At 27.7% G+C, this 20,501-nt stretch overlaps 2 protein-coding genes across 2 annotated transcripts; both read left to right on the top strand.

Annotated features, from left to right (window-relative positions):
* The first annotated feature begins 1,010 nt into the window (after window positions 1–1,010).
* Window positions 1,011–11,608, top strand: LOC107444846 (uncharacterized). Its single transcript, XM_016059081.4, has one exon. It carries the CDS (start codon window positions 1,200–1,202, stop codon window positions 2,703–2,705), a length of 1,506 nt encoding a protein of 501 aa, XP_015914567.3. The 5' UTR covers window positions 1,011–1,199; the 3' UTR covers window positions 2,706–11,608.
* Window positions 11,609–13,664: 2,056 nt separating this feature from the next.
* Window positions 13,665–20,501, top strand: LOC107444855 (uncharacterized). The gene is made up of 5 exons (XM_043039967.3): window positions 13,665–13,827; window positions 15,084–15,219; window positions 16,669–16,808; window positions 18,779–18,890; window positions 20,065–20,501. The coding sequence occupies exons 1-5, from the start codon at window positions 13,785–13,787 to the stop codon at window positions 20,252–20,254; spliced, it is 621 nt and encodes a 206-aa protein (XP_042895901.1). The 5' UTR covers window positions 13,665–13,784; the 3' UTR covers window positions 20,255–20,501.

The following is a 20,501-nucleotide window of genomic DNA, read 5'->3' as shown; positions in this document are numbered from 1 at the left end:
GAATTTGTTGACTTTGTGGGGGATAATAAGCATTAAAAAATTCAATTTAAGCATTTGAAATTAAGAAAACATTCAAAACAAAGGTTAGTTTACTGTTGTTTTCAACAAACACTAAAGACAAGTTTAACAGATTTAAAAATTTATGCGATGCATCTATCCTTATAGTCATTGATACAGCACAATATCACTATATATAATCATTAATATTAAACAATATAATTAAAAATTTGCCTACCTTTAGTTATTGGTAAAGAAAAAATGTGTTATAGTTAAGAGCAAATCCCGACAATTAAGGATAAAAAAACAGAAAAGTAAAACGCGCAGAAAAAGCTTCGTTAAAATAAATTTATACAGAAGATTAATTATTTACTAGATTTAGATTAAAGCATAGCAACAATAAGATATTAAAGTGTTTTTAATAAAGGATAAAAGTAAACACAAATGTGAAAGATACAAGACGGTTATAGAATAATAAGAAATAAAAGCTTAGTTATTACGAAATAGGAAAAAAAATTTCTTTGCAAATATCTATTTACAAAATAAAGTGAAAAGTTTATGCAAAAAGAAATTTTTTTTAAAGGAACAACAAAGTAAAATTCAGTTTAAATTATGCGTCTGCATTGTAAGCAATGGACGTAGTCGGTCGGGCATTACAACACCACGTGACCAAACAGACGAAGTTGGGAAGAACCCATTGCTTTAACCTCTGGTTTCAGTGCATTTTCCGCTTACAGTGAGAATGGTGCCATAAACATAAGTGATTGTATTGCAATTAGAATTAATTGACCATTCGCAATGCAAAAAAAAAATCAATCATGTGAATTTGGAGAGGCGAATGAGAACCTGATCAGTGAATAGTTTTTCCTTAGCTAATCCAGTTGCAGCTCACATAGGCAACTTTGAATCCGCATATGCATTTGTTTTTGTATAAAGCAAGAATGGCCATTGAGTTTTGTTTAAATGATTTAATCGATATTGCTTTCTATCGTTTTGATTCCAAATTGAATCGATTTTAGTTAAATAGACCAAACTTTTGTTTACATGTCATTTGGCTATGGAGATGTTAAATATCGATCAAGATGTCAGAGAAATGCGTAGTTTTTCAAAGTATTATTCATTTTTAATTACCACATTTTGAAACTCTTTCAGTAACTCTAAAACTCTTCATTCAATCCAATCATTATTCTAACACATTCCTGATGCAGATCGAAATGACTTCAGATGGCGAAGACATTGTAGTTAACGCTTTTACTAAAGAAATTATTCATGGCGTACCTCAACACTTAAAACTACCTACTTCTGCAAATGGCATGAAAGAGCTGTTTGTTTGCGATGTATGTAGCAAAGCGTTTTATAGCTTACTTCAATTAAACCGTCATAAAGCAACCCATTTTCCTTCCGCTTTCTGTCCCGTTTGCAACAAAACATTTTCATCTGTTAGCGTTTTAAATCGGCACATCGTTACCCATTCTTCTGTTAAACCTTACAATTGTGCTGAATGTGGTCGTGGATTCGCTAGAAAACAAAGTCTCGAGCGGCATTTGTTATCTCATTCCGAAAATCAGGCAAAATTACCCGCTCCTTCAATCTGCCCCATCTGCAGAAAAGAATTTAAATGGGCAAGCTCATTAACAAAACATATGTCTGTTCATTCCGGGATTAAACCTCATATATGTCTTATCTGTAGTCGAGGATTTCGTAAAAAAGCGTATCTCAAACAGCATATATTGACTCACACTGGAGAAAAGCCATTTCCATGTCAATTGTGTGGAAAGCCATTTGCAGATAAAAGCTCACGCCGTAAACATTACCGTATTCACACTGGGGAGAGACCACATACTTGTGAAGTTTGTGGCAAAGGCTTCACTGAAAAAGTTCATTTACGTGAACATAGCGTCACCCACACTGGTCAAAAGGATTTTGCCTGTGAATGGTGCGATATGAAACTAACTACCAAAAGTAGCTTACAGCGACACATAATGAATCACACTGACATCAAACCTTTTGTATGTGATGTTTGTAGTAAAACATTTAGGAGAAAAACTGCTCTTGATGACCATTACACTACTCATAATAATGTTAAACCATTTCCTTGTACGCTATGTGATAAAAAATTTTCTCAAAAGTATCTTCTTAGCTTGCACATGTTGACACATTCTGATGTGCGAGCATTTTCATGTGATAAGTGCGATAAGACATTTAAAAGGCGGAAAAATTTGAGAGAGCATTTGATAAGACATTCTGAGAAGACTTACAAATGTGAAGTTTGCGATCAAAGTTTTTATTTTCGAAGTCAACTTCGTGAACATAGTTTGATACATACTGATGAAAATCCATTTCAGTGTGCAACTTGCAATGTTTTTTTCAAGTGCAAGGAAAACATGAAGCGCCATTTTAAATACCAACATTCAAATGATTGTGATGAAGATATAAGTAACATAGATTGTGATGATGATAAAAGTAATAATGATTGTGATGAACATAAAAGCAATGATGAAATTAATAGTGCTAATTTTCCCCATGAAACTGGTTCCTTAAATGATAATCCAAACGGTTCTGAAAATCTTGAAAGTGTTTCAGACTTACCTGAGTCGTTAAATAGTTTTTCAAATAGCTTTGAAAATCATGAGAATAATTTCTGTGCTAGTTTAAATGCGTATGATGATGCATTGATTTATGATGTTAATGCTACCACTAATGAATAAAGCTAAACAATGAGAAAACCCAAATGCATGATTAGAATTCTAAATATGTTAGACTATGAGAGATAATTTCATTTTAATTTATCTCTCATGTTCACTTTTATACTTTAAATCAAAGTTTAAGGATACATTTCGTTTATATAATGTACACAATACCACAGTGGGAGGAAATTTGATAAATTCTTCAGCTATGAATATTAATAGCTGGAATAATTACCAAATTTGTTCTCAGGGTAGTATTGTTTATATAGGTCAAATTAAACATACCTGTGTTTGAACTTACACTTAAAAAACATGAAAGATATGTCCAAAATCAGGATATTTGATAATTTTTTGCCTTTAATTTTTTGTTATAACGACTGGAATTCTAACCATATGTTTGAGTGTCTCTCTGCTAAAATCCTTTAATTTGGCTATCAGCGAGAACATAATATAGCTATCTAAAATTATGTTCTGTTACTATTGACCTTGACTTTTAGGAATTTGTCCATATTTTTTATATTTTAGTAAATGATCTTTTTAGTATCCTATTTTTTTATGTTTAGAAATTAATTTTAATTTAAATACTACATCTTGCACACGCATGGAGTTCTCGCCATGTTTTCTAACACATACATGGTTCGTGTTTTCCTGATTTTATTTGATAATTAGGTTTAAGCTTATCCCTCTTTTTCCTATTGATATAACTTTTTTTTCTTTTTTTGTTACTTGTTTGTCTCATGTTTTCTTTATTCATTTTATATTTTGACACCAAGGAAATTCTTAGTTAACAGAACCAATTTATTGTATTAATCAAAACTATAGTCTTATAGTAAAACTGTGTGAAATTATTTGTACTTTATTCACATTTAACATTATTCATACTTAGCACAAAATATACTTTTACCTCACTTCGCTTCTGCTGATATTGGTTTGGAAACTTAATGGGAGAAATTTAATCTTTTTTTTAATATTTAGATAGTTAATGTTTTATTAAAAATGCAAACAATGATATTTTTAATTCATTTTAACATTTCCAATCAGAAAGCTTCACTATGAATACATATATCACACCTATGGTATAAATGATAAATTGTAACTGTCTCGTAACTATAAAATAATCATCCTTTTGACTGTTAAGCATTTACATAGTTAATAAATGTTTAACTACACTACTTTCATTAGTATTGCTGATACATATTAATAATGTTTAATGCTATTAACTAATGTTCTTTTTTATAGAAGTACATTAAAAGCTTGACTATTTGGAAAGTGTAGAAATTCTGGATACTTGAGCACCAAAAATCTTCATTTTTAATATTTTTTTAGCAAAATAATGTATGACCCTGTAATATATACAAAAGATTATTATAATCAATGTTTGTAAAAAAATAATAATAATAGGACGAAAATTAAAATAGTTTACCATAAATAAAACTGAAGGGTAGTGTTTTTTCTGAATTACATCAGTATTTACAATAGAATGAAATATATAAGGAAAAAAAAGGGCAAGAATTGGTTGGTATTTTAATATGTATTTTTAAACACCCCAATTCATCTTACTGAATCAATACTTAAAGGCAAGCATATATTTTAATATTTAGCATTTTATTATTATATCTTTGTTGATAAACAACAGTAATGTGAGATTGTAAAAAGATTTAAAACAATATTTTATTCTTATTAAATTTATGTTAGTTCCACTAAATTTCCATTTTCTTATTGTTAGTTACATTTTATATTATGTAATTTTTTAAAAACCGAAATTTTATTCAAATACAATGAAACTTTTAAGTAATGTGACCTTTCGACAATTTTTAGACTGGATTCTTACGTAAATTGAGAAAAATTCTTAAATTTAGGGGAATATTTAAAGGAATCATTGAAGCATACCTTATTTTTTGAAATTTGGTGTAAAAGGCACACACAAATAAAGTAATTCTGACAATTAATTTTTTAAAATTTTTTTTTCAAGATAGACACAATATCAAAGTTTTTTTAAACAGGTATAGGAATATAAATTGGCAAGTTTTTGATGTATGATAAGTTAAGCCACAGTTTAAGCTAGGGGTGCACATCCTGTGGCCGTTGATGTGCAGCTGGTGAGAGCTTCTGAATGTGTTATATATATGAATGTGTAAAAATTTTAAATAGCAAATTTGAGTTATGACTTTTTGATGCATTCAATTTACACAAATTTTATTGTACGTGAATTTTTAAACTGCTCGATGTTTGTAATTTTCTTGTAGTTTATACGACTTTCTACAGGAAAAAAAAAGAAGCTTTTTCTATTTAAAATTCATTAAACATATAATTTCTAGTTTTTGCATAAATCCTATAAGTTTTCTTTAATTAAAATATTTAGTTCAAATTTATATTACTTATTAAAATAGGTATGCAGTTTTTTTTACACTTTTTTTCTGTGAGCATTATAGTTTTTTTTTTGTTAGAGCTGTAGTATAGTGCTTCTTTTCCCTAAATATATATATACATAGATAAATCAATTATTGATAAAGAGGTGTAAAAAATTTAAAAAAAATATATAATTCTAAAACTATGTTACTAACTTCATTGATAAAAATAATTAGTGTTTATAACACCAATTTTAAGATAAAAAATGATCATATTTGCCGCCAATATGACTGAACTTGTGTGTGGCCCTTCGTTAGTCAACCTGCTGTGCAAGTGGCCCTTCACCCAAGAAGGTTGTGCATCCCTAGTTTAAGCTGTCATATAAAACATGGGTCTGAAACTGTCAAAAGACTAAAATCTTGCATTTTTAGTCATAATATTAGCTATGATGTCTTATTAGTTAAGACATCGTGATCGACTGAGTTTGATCTCCACTTATGGCTTGAATTGACACCCATCCAGCTTCAGATTAATGATACCAGCTTGTCTGGTAAGTAAAAAGTGATTGCTGCAAAAATCCTGAAAACATTGCCACCATCATGCCATTGGTCACAAAATTCTGGAGGTTTAACTTTCTTAACCCCTTGGCCCATAATGTGATGTTGTATTAATGCTTTTATCATTTTTGTCGTAGCTCCGACTGTAAAGTCAATTTTTGTTAAAGGCTGTAAAAATAAAACTTAATTCTAAGAAACATTTACTGTAATAACATTGTATTGTTTTGTCCTTTACGCCAAATTTCATAAAAATCGGAAATAATGAGGTCAAAAAATAATTTTTTTTAGACCAATTGGACATGTCATGACTCTTGGATATTCTCCTTTATAACTGAATCTTAAATTGTTACACAATTTATTTCATGCTAATAATGAAACAAATTGTAATTGATGTATTTCTATTGTCAGGAAATATTGTCATGATGTATTATCATAAAAATCAGAAATAAATGGTCAGACCTATCTATTAGGTAGTAACTACAACTATATGTTTAATTGAATCATAAATTTGATATGCACTTCTTTACTTCATACTAATGATGAAGCAAATTGAAATTGCTGTATGTTCTAGTTTTAATGGAGTTATGAAAATTGTATTGCAAATTGTATAATCATGCATATTACAGGTTCTTGATCATTAAATTTGTTATCAAGTCATTTCCCTAACTGCGTTGGCAGCTATGTTTAACATATTTTCAAGCTAAATGAAATTTTTTTTTAATTTTAAATGGTTCAAATCATTGTTTAAAATGCAATGTTGTATAAATTTTAAATTAATTAGATTTTATTAATTTTTTAAAACTATTTGATTTGATTAAACATTTTTTAAATTTAAAATTTTAATATGTAAAGGCGTGTGTAGACTATTGTGTACTACATGTGTATTAATATTATAAAAAAAAAAATGCTTAACTTTTATGTATGTAGTATTTATTCTTTACATGTCAGTATTATGTTATAATATAATGTAAGTACAAGTGTTTACAATTTGCTTTAAAAATAAAATTTTTATCTTTTATAACTAATTTCGTTATACACTAGGGAACCGATTATCCGGAATGATCGGGACCATCGCTATTCCGGATAACTGATTTTTCCGGTTTTCTGAATCTCTACAAAAAGCCGTTTTTTTTATTGTTAAACCCAACTAAAAAAATTTTTTTGGGGGAAATAATCTTAAAAAGAAGAAAAAACGATGGAGTAATACACTAATGATTATTTCCAAAATGATGGTAAGGTAAATATCTTTCAAAAAAGAAAGAAAATTCCTAAAATCTTATGAGGAAAAAAAATTTTTATTTAAAAAACTGCGGGAAAATTTATCGAATTTCGTTCCGGTTTTTTGGTTTTCCGGTTTTCTGATTTCCGGATAACGGGTTCTGTACTGTATTAATTATAAAAGAGTAAATATCTAGTATGGGAAATTGAGGGAAAAGCTTTAAAAGAAAATGTTTGTTAATGTGTTTAGAATTTATTTATATTTATTTATTTATTGTCAAAATGAACAATTTGTTGATACTTTCCTTTTGCAGTTAATTGAAAACATCTTTTTTAATTCAACAGAAACAAGTTTTTATTTATTTTAAAGATGGTTGTAAAAAAAAGAACCTTCGTATTAAGTTTGCTATAAGCTCACAAAAATTAATATTTTTCTTTATATATTCATTTCTTTGAGATGTTATCAATTGCAGCACAAAATATTGAATAATGTAATCTAATTTTTTATTCGCACGTTTTTGACTTAGCAGTTTGTCACAATGTCAGGAAGTAAAGTGTTGAATTTGTTCATTTTTTAATTAATTTTTTTCCATATAATTGTTTAGTATATATACAATTATAAGAATGCTTTTTTTTTTTTTTGATGTCTCTTATAATTTTAAATTTTTTTCAGGCATTGTACATTAAAATTTGAAATGTAATGAATTTTTTTGTCTATAATTTTCCAGTTCATTTCACAACAACTTATAATTCTGTAATAGGTTATTGAGAAATTGTGACTTGGCCATCAATTGGTTAATCTAATTCATTGGTTTTATTATAGGTTATTTAAATATATCACACCTTCAAATGTTTGGGAATTAAGTTTTAGAAAAATATGGTTTTCCTGAGATATATAAAAAATCTAAGTGAATTTATTTGTAAACTCAATGCTATTATATGCTTATAGATCAATAACAATTGCATAATTTTTATTTAAATACGTTAAATGTATAATCAAGGGAAGCAACAGATATTTTATTAAATTTTTATGTATCTTTTGCTAAGAATCCATTTGGTTAAATATTGTATTCTTTTTAACTCTCTGTAATTTTCCTCCTTTTTTTCTAGTATTGAATATTTAATTTACTATTTATTAGTCTGAGAGAAACAATATATTAATTTTATTTGTAATAATAGATATTATTTTACATTTAAATGTCAATGATTGAAATTAAGTTGATCACATGTTTTTTTTTTCTTTTAAAATTCCTTGGAGTAGAAAAGAGAAAAATATGTGATTAAAGTTTTAAGTGTTTTAAATAAAGTATTAACTTCTAAAGGGGAAAAAAGCATTTTAAATTTAACAATGATAATAAAAACATTGAAAATATTCTAAATAACTTGCATATATATACTACAATTTTTTTAAAGCAATTTAAAGATCTGTGTACTTTCCACCTTGAGACAACCTCTATGACTCTAATGAACCTCATTTATTATTTTTATATCAGACTGAGTTTGATTTCATTGTCTTCAATTTGTAATTTCATACTATCGTACATCTGCTATTCAATTCAAATTAACTCTCTTGCTTTATTCAATTCAAAGATATGCAATAAAAATATATTGATAGAAAATAGTAGAGGCTTTTCCTATAACCTGCATTAGTATCAATTAAGAGATTGAAACATACTAGTGATTGAAACATACTAGTTCTTTTAATTTAGATATTGACTGCTATTCAGTTCAAAGATATAATTGCTATTTAATTCTATTGAACTCTTTTGATATTCAATTCGAAGATATGTGATAAAAATATACTGATAGAAAATAGTAGATGCTTATCCTATAATCTGCATTTGTACCGACTAACAGAGTACATTTGTGTAAAAGAAATAAATTCTTGTATTGTGTTAGGCAACATATACACTGCCCTACAATAATGGAAGAGACACTTTAAAGTTTTTGATATTTTTTAAAATTTCTCAAAAAATACTTAGAGGAATATTTTGTAAATTTAGAAGTATTTAGTTCATGGGATTTTTCATACTTTACAATAAAGTTTAAAACTTTTATAGGTTTTAAGGAACCCACAATAAATTACGGAAAAATCAAGTATTTCTGAACACTCTATGCCTGAAAATCAAGCAATAAGCTTGGTAACTTATATCAATTACTTTGGTTGTTATTTGCAATTACTGCATAAAATTTTGTAAATCTAGCTTAAATATTTATGGAGATATGGACATTTTTATTAAAAACAAATTTTTTTGTCTGATGTTTTTTTGCTATAACTTTAAAAATAGTCAGTAAAAGTAAAAGTTTTTAGAACAGTATCAAATTAGTTACAAAATCATTGTTTTAAAATTGTAAGAGGATTTGTTAAAAAATGCGCAAGATATGAGTATTTAAAGTAGTTCTCTTGTACTGCACTTGCACAAAAAAAAAATTAAAATTATTTTTTCATAATTTTGTAGTGAATTGTATTTTGCAACTAATGGGAAAAAAAAGAATCTGAAGCACAATATCAAAGAACTACTTTAAATACTAATATTTTGCAAATTTTCAAATTTTTTTTTTTTTCAAATTATAAAACAATTTTGTAATTAATTTTAAATTGCTCCAAAAATTATGTCTAATTTTATTGAATATTTTATATAAGTTATAGTAGAAAAACATGAGACAAAAAAATTAGTTCTTTATAAAAATATTCAGATCTCCATAAATATTTAACCTAGATTTACGAAATTATATGCAGTTATTGAAAATAGCAACCAAAATAATTGATAAAAGTTACAAGCTTATTGCTTGATTTTCTGGCCTAGGATGTTAAAAAATACTTGTACGAAATATTGCTCTTATTATTTCTTGAGAAATTGTTAGTATTAAATGTTAGAATTGTTTTTTCTTCTTCAAAAATACAGACTTTCTGAGTATACCTTGATCATCCAAGACGTTTCTATGTTTCTGATCTCAAAATTAGTGATTCATTATTTTGGGACAATATTAAGGACCAAGTTTATACGTAACCTCCTAACTGTCACTGAACTCAAAACTGTCATTCAGGACATGATCAAAAGCATGGATTGCATAACACTTCAGAAAGTTTCTAGAACTTTGCTGTTTGTAAACCTCTCAAGATAGACATTAATATGAAGCATATCGGACTTGTCATAAAACTAGAACGAACTAAGTCTAGTTACTTTTAAAATTTGCATTTAATTTCTGAACTCTTGTAGTTTTTGAAAATTTTATTTATATAGTTCAATGTTTGTCACCCAGTATGTACAGGCCCTGATCTGTCAGGGGCCCCTGGTCGTTAATTGTGAAGTGTTTTTAAATTATTTATAGCATAAGTGAACTACTATATATTAGTACATTTGTGCTCATATTTATTTCAATCTTTGATAACTGAAATTCTAATAAACAATTTTTAAGGAAAAACACAAAAATAAATTATTTATAACATGAAGGCCCCTCCCCCCACGATGGGGATCCTTAGCCTAAGCTTCTCAAGCCTTATGATAAATCAGGCACTGTGTATGTTCTTATTTATTTTTACTTTATCATTTTCAGAGAAGAGAATAATCATTTTGTTTATTATTTTACCAAACTAAATTAATTTTTTCCTTTAAAAAAATATAAATACATATAAAATCTTGTCATAACAAAATTTTAATCAGTTTATGAAAGAAAATCTTTGAAATGTATGCTAAATTAATTTCAGTGACTTAAGCTTGTCAATTCAGGCATTAAACTGTTGGTGGTGTTGGTTGGTTTTTCTTACATGGTTATAAAAATTTTAGTTTTTTTTTTTCTTTTAATGATAATGATTTTAAAAGATCTGACTTTTAAGTTAACAATTTATGTTTAAAATAGTTTTCATTTTAAATTTCATGGTTTGAGTTAGGCAGTTACATTTGAAAATGTTGCTTATTATTCTACCAAATTAGTGTAATTTTGTCGTTTAGAAAATTTTATAATAATATAAGATCTAGCAATAAAAAAATTTTAACAAAAAATTTCTAAGAAAATACTCTGAAATGCAAAGAAAAATGGATTTTAGTGAGTTAGGTTTAGTGAGGTATTGATTTTAGTTCATCATTTAACTATTCATATCATTGGTTGATTTTGCTCACATGTTTTAAGGAAGTTTTAATGATTTTAATGAAAATTACTTTGAAAGATCTGAATTTTTTTGAGTTAACAATTTGTGTTTGCAGTAGTTTTCATTTTATATGTAATGTTTGTAGTTATAATATTTCATTTTCAAAAAATAACTTTCATGGAAATTCAATAGTAAATTCATAAGCATTGCTGAGGTGATTGTGATCTAGCGAAATCTCAATTTTTAAAATGTGAAAAACAAGAGGTTTTTTGTTTTGCAAAACTACTATTGTAAAATAGAGACTAGTGTTTTCATTGTGGTTAGTTTTAAAAACAAGCCATTATTAATCGCTTGAGGATTTGATCTGATTTCCCAAACGCTTTTTAAGCACAAATATTCTACTGAAAATATTATATTCATCACCACTGTCATATATAATCGGATGCTTCAAGATTTTACTCATGAAAAGATTTGCACTCTTTGTATGTCAGTATTGGGCTTGTTTATTTTCTTTCATAATTTATGTAATCAATCCCTTTAGAAAGTATATTATTTTCAAGCATTTATCTTAGTATTTGTGAGTCATACAAGTTGTGTAATTTGTTATATAATTATTTGTTAGTTTTTTGTCTGTAACTTCAATGTGATTATTTAAAAGCATTTATGTATTTATATTTATTTATGTCCTTAATAAAAGCTTTTTTTTTACATGTGTATTGTATTTTTAAAATGTATTGAAGAAAAAAATTGAATCATTTAAACAAGTTAATAATAAAGAAGCCAATTGAAAAGTTTAGGTAATTGGCATTTTTTAAATCATTTCTATATTAATTTTTTATTTTTGATTAAGAGGTTTAATGACAGTGGTCAGTAAAAATTGGTGTTGGAAAACGTCTCTTGAATTCTGTTAAAAATATTGTAACAAATAGAGTCTTGGAATTTTTAGAAATTTTTTTTATTGTGAATTTATATTTCACAATTTTAATAGAATCACCATATACATAGAATGAAAAAAAAAAAAAAATTCTAACCATAATCTGCAGGCCAGTTATCAGACGAGAATTTTCAGCTCTTCCTGATTTTATTATTATTTTTTTATTTAATTTTTATACTCAACTTGGGAGTCCTTCTAATTTACATAAAATCTGCATTCATAAGTATCAAACTCTTTCAAAAATGTTAATGGGAAGAAAAAACGTTATTTTTTGCTTAATTACTTTGATTGTACCATGCATTTTATTGGAGTTATAATTTTGTGTTTGACAAATCGGTATATTTTTAAAAGCCTTAAATATATGAATATTTAATTGGATTTTAAAATAAAACAACAAAACCTTTTCATAAATTACTTAAATTTAAAATTTTGCGAAACTAAATAAACTGAAATTTTCCTAACACTACTTTAAGTTGGAAATCGCGCTTTAATTTTTAAACAACTCCCATTATCTTATCTTTATAGGGGTGTCAAAACAGAATTTCGTGTTTTGTAGAAATTTGTCTTGGACTCCATTTTTCTCTTAATTTTTGTTTTGGAATGTATAAAACTCACGAAAAATGTTCCTAATCAAGAAATAATCTTTGATTAGAATGTTCCATCCATGAGAAAAAGCGATACTGCTAGAATTCTGAGTTCTATTTGCTTCACCCTATCTTATTGGTGACTAGTATTGAATATACTGTGTATCGGACAAAGGAACTCCCCATGCCAGTTTTATGGAACACTGTCGGTGACCATGGTTACGAGGTTAAATAAAATTCAAGTAGAGGAGTGAAGTAAATATTTAGGATCAGTTTTGACTAAAATTGACGAGAAAGTTTTCAATAGCTTCTCTTTTTGAAATGTGATAATACTTATTTTCATAGCAACATACAGCCCCAGACATTGGCGGGAGCAATTTTTATATTAGACAGACAGTTTAAAACAATTGGAGGAGTTTCTTAACTGTTTCGATTTCAATGTAAACATTTGCCTCAATTTCCTAGCGAGGAAAAAGTTTCAACCTGTTCTATTACGTCGATTTATCAGTTAACTTTTTCTACGTCTCAAAAAATAAAATCACGTGTTGTCTATATACATAGTAAAAATTAGTGACTAAAACTGTATTGTTTCTGGTCGATAATTTTAAGTTCAACAAGTTTTTCATGATTAAAACTTACGAGCTTGAAAGTCATTTTTAGCTTATAGAATAATGGTCTTGGAACAGTCCCTTAAATTTCCCTTAGCCATAAATTTTTGAAAATTATTTTCTGGCATTTTAAATGAAAATTAATTTTTCTAAAAGTATTCGTTAACAGTGCTTGTTTTAGTACTCAGTTTTTGTTACAAATCCCAGAAATTGCAAAATTTCACTTGGTATATTTGAAATATTTGGATATTTGGTATATTTGGATTTTTGAAACTTTTTTAATTTGATAGCTTTTCTCACCTGTAAAAAAAATTATATATATATATATATATATATATATATATATATATATATATATATATATATATATATTGAAAAATAAAAATAGAACACTTATGAGTTATTAATAGAAAAGTTCTAGTTTCAAGTCCGGGTTAACCTAAAAATTCGCTAACGTTAAAAATCCTTAGTTTTCATCTACTTTTTCGATAAAATGTAGATTGACTTTTATTTTCAAAAGGGAATGTTTAATTATATAAATTTTTCAAAGTATTTCAGAACATAGAGTAACAATGTCGTCACTATCATTTTGCATCTGTGTTAATTAGACCGATGTCTCAAATATTGTCAAATAGAAATTCTTACTACCGTGTCGTAGAGGAAAGGAAATGCATCCGGAGCGTTTCTAACGAATATCAATAAAATTACGCATCTCAAAGATTCGTCAGTTTTCATGACACTTTTTTTATGAGACTAGATAATGAATCTCTTTAGTTTTTATTTGATATTAGCTTATGAAATAGGTGAGTCTCACTGTAATTGTTTTTATGTAAATTTATTTTTGTTTGAATTAATTTTTTAAATATAAATGCCATTGTAAAAGTATAAATAATATTTTAAAAAATTGTCTCTATCAGTAACTCCGCTTTCTGCGAGTTCTGAGTCGACGGATTTTTCCTTTTATGTTAGCGGATTAATGAGCAGTATGAGCAGTAAAATATTTTTTGATATTGTGATAGTGTTTTACGTTCTAAGATTCATTCATTTTAATGGTTTGAGGAAATGGTTTACTATAATTTAAGTTACGAATTCGAAACATACTTTCGCATTATAAACATACCTTTTATCTCCATAGATTTGAGTTTATAACTCTCTAAGTTAAGAGGGTGTGGTAACCGCTATCTGCAAATGGTTTATTTCTTAGTTTCGCTCCCAGTAGTTTATTGTTTAACACCCTTCATAACATTATTTTTACGTTTTGTGATTTTCTTCGTAACTACTTGTACAGATAAAAAGAAAAAAACAATTTTTTTTTGTGCCTACATTGATAAAACTTCTGAAGGAATTATTACCTATATAAGATATTTAGCTATTTATTATTATTTTATACCATTTACATTAATAATAATGAAAATTATTTTCTGATTTAAGGTCTAAAAATTTTGACTTCTTATGGCAATACTTGAAAATTAAGTAAAATCAATTGGATAGTTTTTGAGAAAGGAAAATTTAAAAATGTTTAAAATTGAAAAGTTTATTTACTAAAACATTTTATTTAACACCTAATTGTTAGCTTACAAGAAAGAGAGCAGTGATAGAAAATCCCTGTGGAGTTTAAATTGTTTGAATTTTTTCAACTCTTACTTACGGATAAAAAAATGGTTGCTGTCAAAACCTGACCTTATGGTTTAGGAAGCAAATTTATTAAACTAAATATCTAGTTTGCTAAGATTGATGATACAGATAAATCCAATAAAATGAATTTATTCATCGTGAAGATCTAATAAACAATATTTAATGTTTTTAAAATAATTAGAATAGAAAAACTAGTTTAAACTATATCCATCTCCAAGATGTCCGATATAGCACTGTTCTAAAAAATTTTCTTTCCTACTTTTGATGGTCATTAGCACTGTCTGATTTTTAGTTTATTTTCTGTAATCGTCGAAGAATCCATACAAGTACACAACCAGTTTAAAAGGTAGTCTGCTACCTTATTTTTGTTTTCTTTTTATAATATTTCGGAATGTAAAACTTCTATTTTTCTTTCATTGATTAGCGTTTGTTTATCAGTCAAGTAGCGAACACTGCAACGAAGACAATTTAAAGAAATGTCTTAATACCATGAAGACATTAGTAGATGAACATTTTTCATCTATGAAGAGAAATGAAAGTGAACTTAATATTTACTGTGGGTAAGTTTTGATTGCTATTCTTATAATGTTTTGCAAATTAAACTTTTTAGAAAAAAATTATTAACGATCGAATTAATTAGGAAAAACAGATTGCATTTTCTTATAAAAGGCTTGTTTTGCCAAAATGATGCATACCGTTATTGGCAACACATCTTGGATCGTGCACACACATTTTAACATTATTTTATGTTTTTCAAACTATACATTCAATTATTCTATATGTTTCAAACTTCACGTGAAAAAAAATCTGGGGTATCAATTAATTTCTATAATATCATTACAGGGTGATTATCACCTAGGCAGAAGTGGCATTTTATTTTATTTTATAACCGTCGTTGAACAGCCGACCCAATTTCATGGGTTTACGACTACTTACGTTCAACTCCGTAGCCTTGTAATTTTGAACCAATCCAGAAGAACTGGATTGGTTCTCCCAGAGTACCCACAGAGGTTTTGATTTGTTGTGGGAACATGGAGGACTTTGAGACTCGACAGATTTAACGTGCATCAGTCACCATTTACTACACGGGGAGTCTTCGGACGGCGAGGATCGAACCCACGACCTTTTGGATATCCTCTTGGCACGACCTCTTGGCCCTACCGACCAGGCTATCCCGGCCTCAGAAGTGGCATTTGACCAAAGCGCCTAAATCATAGAGCTCCTCGCATATTAATGTTTCAAAAGTTTCAATTTTTTCTTTATTTAAAGTTGTGCCTTGCGCCGATTTATTAAACACTGCAACAATCTAATTTTCACTCAAAAAGACGAGAACAAAGTCACTGACGTCTTCTTGTCAATGGTTACTTTCTCTACATTCAAAAACTAACAATGTATTTCTGTTTAATAAATAATTAATTCTATTTAATGCTCATCCTGGTCCATTCAATAGACAATGCACCAATGAGATTATCAATCGTTGGGGCTTCACTTAAGATAAATTTAGAATCCGATTAGTGCAGCATCGAAACACATTATGCATGCGTATAGTACTAGGTACACTGGTGTAAATTTGTAAAAATCTTATTAAAATTAATGCAAATTTTATTGTTAAATTAAATGTTGAGTCCCCTTGATTAGTATCTGCCCAGGGCCCCAACTTCTCACAATCGGGCCCTGAATATCATTGTCGATGACGTAAAGTATATTCTTGATACTGTGAGGTCTGTCATCTTTAAAAGGAAGTAATCCGTTTGTTATTAATTTAGTTCCATTGCAAGTCAGAATTTTTAAGAAATTAGCATACCGGCAATATGCACACACATATATGCGTATATATATATATATATATATATATATATATATATATATATATATATATATATATATATATATATATATATATATATATATATATATATATATATATATATATATATATATATATATATATATAAAAGAACAACTGAAATCCGTTGCACATTTAAACATAACAATCTATTCAAAACTAGGAGAGTTGAAGAAGATGGCAGATGCTTAGAGGATGCTGCTGCTGACTGTAAGAAGGAACATCCTCTGATATCCGCATCAACTGCTAGTTTGTTGAATTTTCTTAACATGATATGCCAGCCAGGGACAGATCAACGCTCGAGTAAGTAATAAATTTCTACAGAAAAGTTGAACAAAGATTAATACTGTACAAAAAAATATCGTTCAAATGTAATTGGTTTCTTTAGACGTGACTTCTATAAGGGGGTTTGTCTTTTTAGGAGAATTTTTATCTATGATTTTGCTACTTTTCTTCTTTCTTATTTTTTTCACTTTAATATTTCTCTCAGACTTTGTTTCTAACGATTTTTGATTTCTTTGATTATAGAAGAAGTTTGAAAAATGCTATATATATATATATCAAGGGCGCCGTCAGAATAATATAAAAGGGGGTGCATCCCTCTAACAAACAACCTCCCCCCCCAAAAAAAAAAACTTTTTTTTTCAATATTCTGTTATTACATTTTGTTTTGTTGTTACATATACTTTCATCTGTTAATTTTTTTCAAGATGCATTTCTTCATTGTTAACAAGATATTATAAAAAAGTACGAATTTCTTGTAAATGTAAATTTTGCCACGAGAAACTGTATTGATGGCGCTGGCATAGCTACTGACTTTGAAACACAAATAACTAAAAACAGTTTCGTATGCTAACGTGTTTGTGTACGCTTAACATTGGTATTTATTGTGTTGATGAAGCTTTACAGTTGCGAGAAGTCAGTTTGTGTTATACACCTTTGTTAAACTAAATAACTAATGGAAAATACAATATTATTTATCTTTTATTAAATGAAACTTAAAAATATAGCTTAGATATCTGCCAAGTTTGTGCATGCATGCTCAGTGTGCATAAGAAAAGAATCAAAGTTTACTCAGAATTCATTGAAAAAGTTATAAACAGATTTGGACAGCCAACAGGACTATTACAATTCTTGTTTGATTAAACAATTTTTTAATTGTTATATATTATTAATTACTTAATTATTTGTTTTTTAATAAAAATTTTTTTATAACAAAATTGTTTTTCTGTATCTCTTTGAATGATTAAAAAAAGGCCAGGGGGGTGCAAGTGCACCCCCTTGCACCCCGCTGCCGGCGCCTTTGATATATATATACATTTTAAAAAAGCTGTTTAAAGTCTAATTAACACACTTCACGATTAACTAGTTAATATCTTAATTATTTAAGCTTTATTCGTAGATGAAAACTCTTATGTCGAAAAAGTTTGATAACGCAGATTTTACACAGTTCATTTTAAATTTGACTACTGTTACTAAATGTCTATGGGAAAAAGCAAAATTATACATATATTGATTGGATTATCTCAGAAAATCGTGAATTGATGCATTAATGATTTTTTTATTCAATTAGTAAAAAAGAGAATTTTTTTAAAAAAAAAACTATTATTGTTAGGATTGGACTTCTCTAATTTTTTCCATCATTTATTAATTTTTGAATGTTAAAATTTTAATGTTAAATTTTTAATGTTAAATTGTTTCAAACTTTCAAATTAATAATATGGATTTTTTTTTGTGTGTAAAGAAGTTATGCATTATCAAAACTTTATTATTCTTCGGCGAATGCAAGCTAACCATTAAATTTGTGTCACAATGTTCCATGTTAATTGCGCTCAGATTGACTCCATAGGCTTAGTATTAGTGGCATTAACAGTATTAGTATTGGATTCCCTTTTCAAACGTATTAGTGACATTCAAGATAAAGAATTTTGTTCAAGATAAACTTTTAGCGAATCTACCGCGTTTAATTGCTCTCAAATTTTGCTTTTCCTCCGTAGATTCAGCATTAGTGACCTTCAATATAAACAGTTTTGAGTTCCCCTAGTGAATGTACTTCGTCAATTTCTCTCAAATTTCGCTTTTTCTTCAAGGACTTTATGGGTATTCAAGATAAAGAATTTTGGATTTCTCTTCTATATTTCTTTTAATTGTTCTCTGAGTACCAAATTGTGCAAATTGAAATCTGTCTCTTCACAAATTTTTTAAATCCGTATGAAATACTAAATGATTGATTATACTTAAATAAAATAATCAAACAATTTTTCCAATTACAGTGTATTTGAAAATACTTCCATGTTTTGGAAACCACGTATCACAGTTTAAAAAATGTGCATCGCTGGAAGATCACAAACACATTGAAGATGGAGATTTAGAAAATTTATGCAAGTAAGTAGCAATCATTAGATTTTCGTTTTTATCTTATTTAGATGCAGGATTTTCGAAATTATACTTTCCCTATTCAAAGGGTAAGGTTTGCTGGCTGCAATGAGGAGTCATTTGGAAAACAGACATTTCAGATCAAGTGCTAATGATTTATTAAAATTAAGCGATTAAATAAAAAATTTGTACGTGTTTAACATTATCTTTCTATAATTATTGTCTTTCACAAAAATTATTTGTATATGCTCTTGCTCTGTTTCTTCAAATCATGTTTCACGAATGCTACAGCGACATTTATTGACGATTTTTTGTACTAGTTTTTTCAAGGTTTTTAATTTTTCAATAAATTACAGACATATAAAAGGTTCCTGTTTATATTTAACGCGATTATAACACGTGACACCCTTTTACTGTACAGCCTTATGAGTTAAAAAATTTAATTTTGAAAGTTTGTTTTTAAAAAGTTCAATTTTCCTTGCATAATTGCTTAATACAATTGTTCAAGCATTCTCATTGGACAGGAAACTCACATGGCTCGATCTTCATTTAACAAAGCAGATTAAGTTATATTTAACTGTCATCTGCGCAAAATTAATAAAAGGTATTTTTTTAAAATCTCAATAATCAGTATTTAATTGTATATCATTCATACTCATACGTAATCTTAATTGTCTTTTTATTATTAACTTGCGAAAGTTATTATGACATTCAGTTTAGCAATTAAGTGAAAATGACCATTCGTGCTCTTAAAAACATACGGATCAAATTATGGTAATCAGTACAGGCACTCCGTATTATCCTTTTTTACCGGAACATGTTACGGAACAAAAAAAATCTGACATACCGTAAATTTCACAGCATTAATTATCGTAAAATTACTGAAGCACTCTAATTAAATAAATATTACTGTAAAAATTACGGTAGATAATATTTTACGGTAAAAATGAATTTTATAGATGAAGCACCCAAAGTACTGTCACTTTATATCGTAATTTGATTCTCAATTTTTTACAGTGTGATCAATTTAATGGTACAGGCAAGTATACAAATTACATTAAAAACAAATAACCTCAGTAAAGTAATTCAGTCCACTAAACCAATAAATTGGGTCATTTTTCTGGGATTACGTAAGGCTATTATGTATGTATGTAAAGATTTTGTTTCTGATTTTTATTTCTAGGGACATGAAAGGTGCGCTATGTTTTGCTGATGTTAGCAGAAAAGTCTGTGGCGAAGATGGAGAATTGTTTGCTAAATCCTTGGAAGATGGTTTAAAAGATACATACAAAGATGTATGCAGTGGAGCTTATGCGATTGCCTTTAATGTATTGTTGATTGCGTGCTCTGTCATATTTGGATTTTGTTTTTAAAAACCTTATGCGATTTACGGATGTAAAAAAAAATTTTTTTTTTTACTATTTGTATACTGCTTTTTGAAATTTGTTTTCAAGATAGAAAAATTCTGTAACTAATATACCATGATGCTTTAAGAGTTAAAAATTTCTCGATTTCGCACTTTGATCAGCTTTTAATGTGACTTTAAGTATAATATAAACATAATAAAATAATAGAGTTGTACCAAAAAATAAAATAATAAAGTTTTACATGTAATGGTAA

This window comes from Parasteatoda tepidariorum, chromosome 7, assembly GCF_982258835.1.
Source record: "Parasteatoda tepidariorum strain Cologne lab strain chromosome 7, Ptep-v5.0, whole genome shotgun sequence".
In the NCBI taxonomy this organism is placed as follows: domain Eukaryota; kingdom Metazoa; phylum Arthropoda; class Arachnida; order Araneae; family Theridiidae; genus Parasteatoda; species Parasteatoda tepidariorum.
The sequence above is the reverse complement of the archived record's forward strand: the minus strand, read 5'-3'. Positions and strand labels throughout refer to the sequence as shown.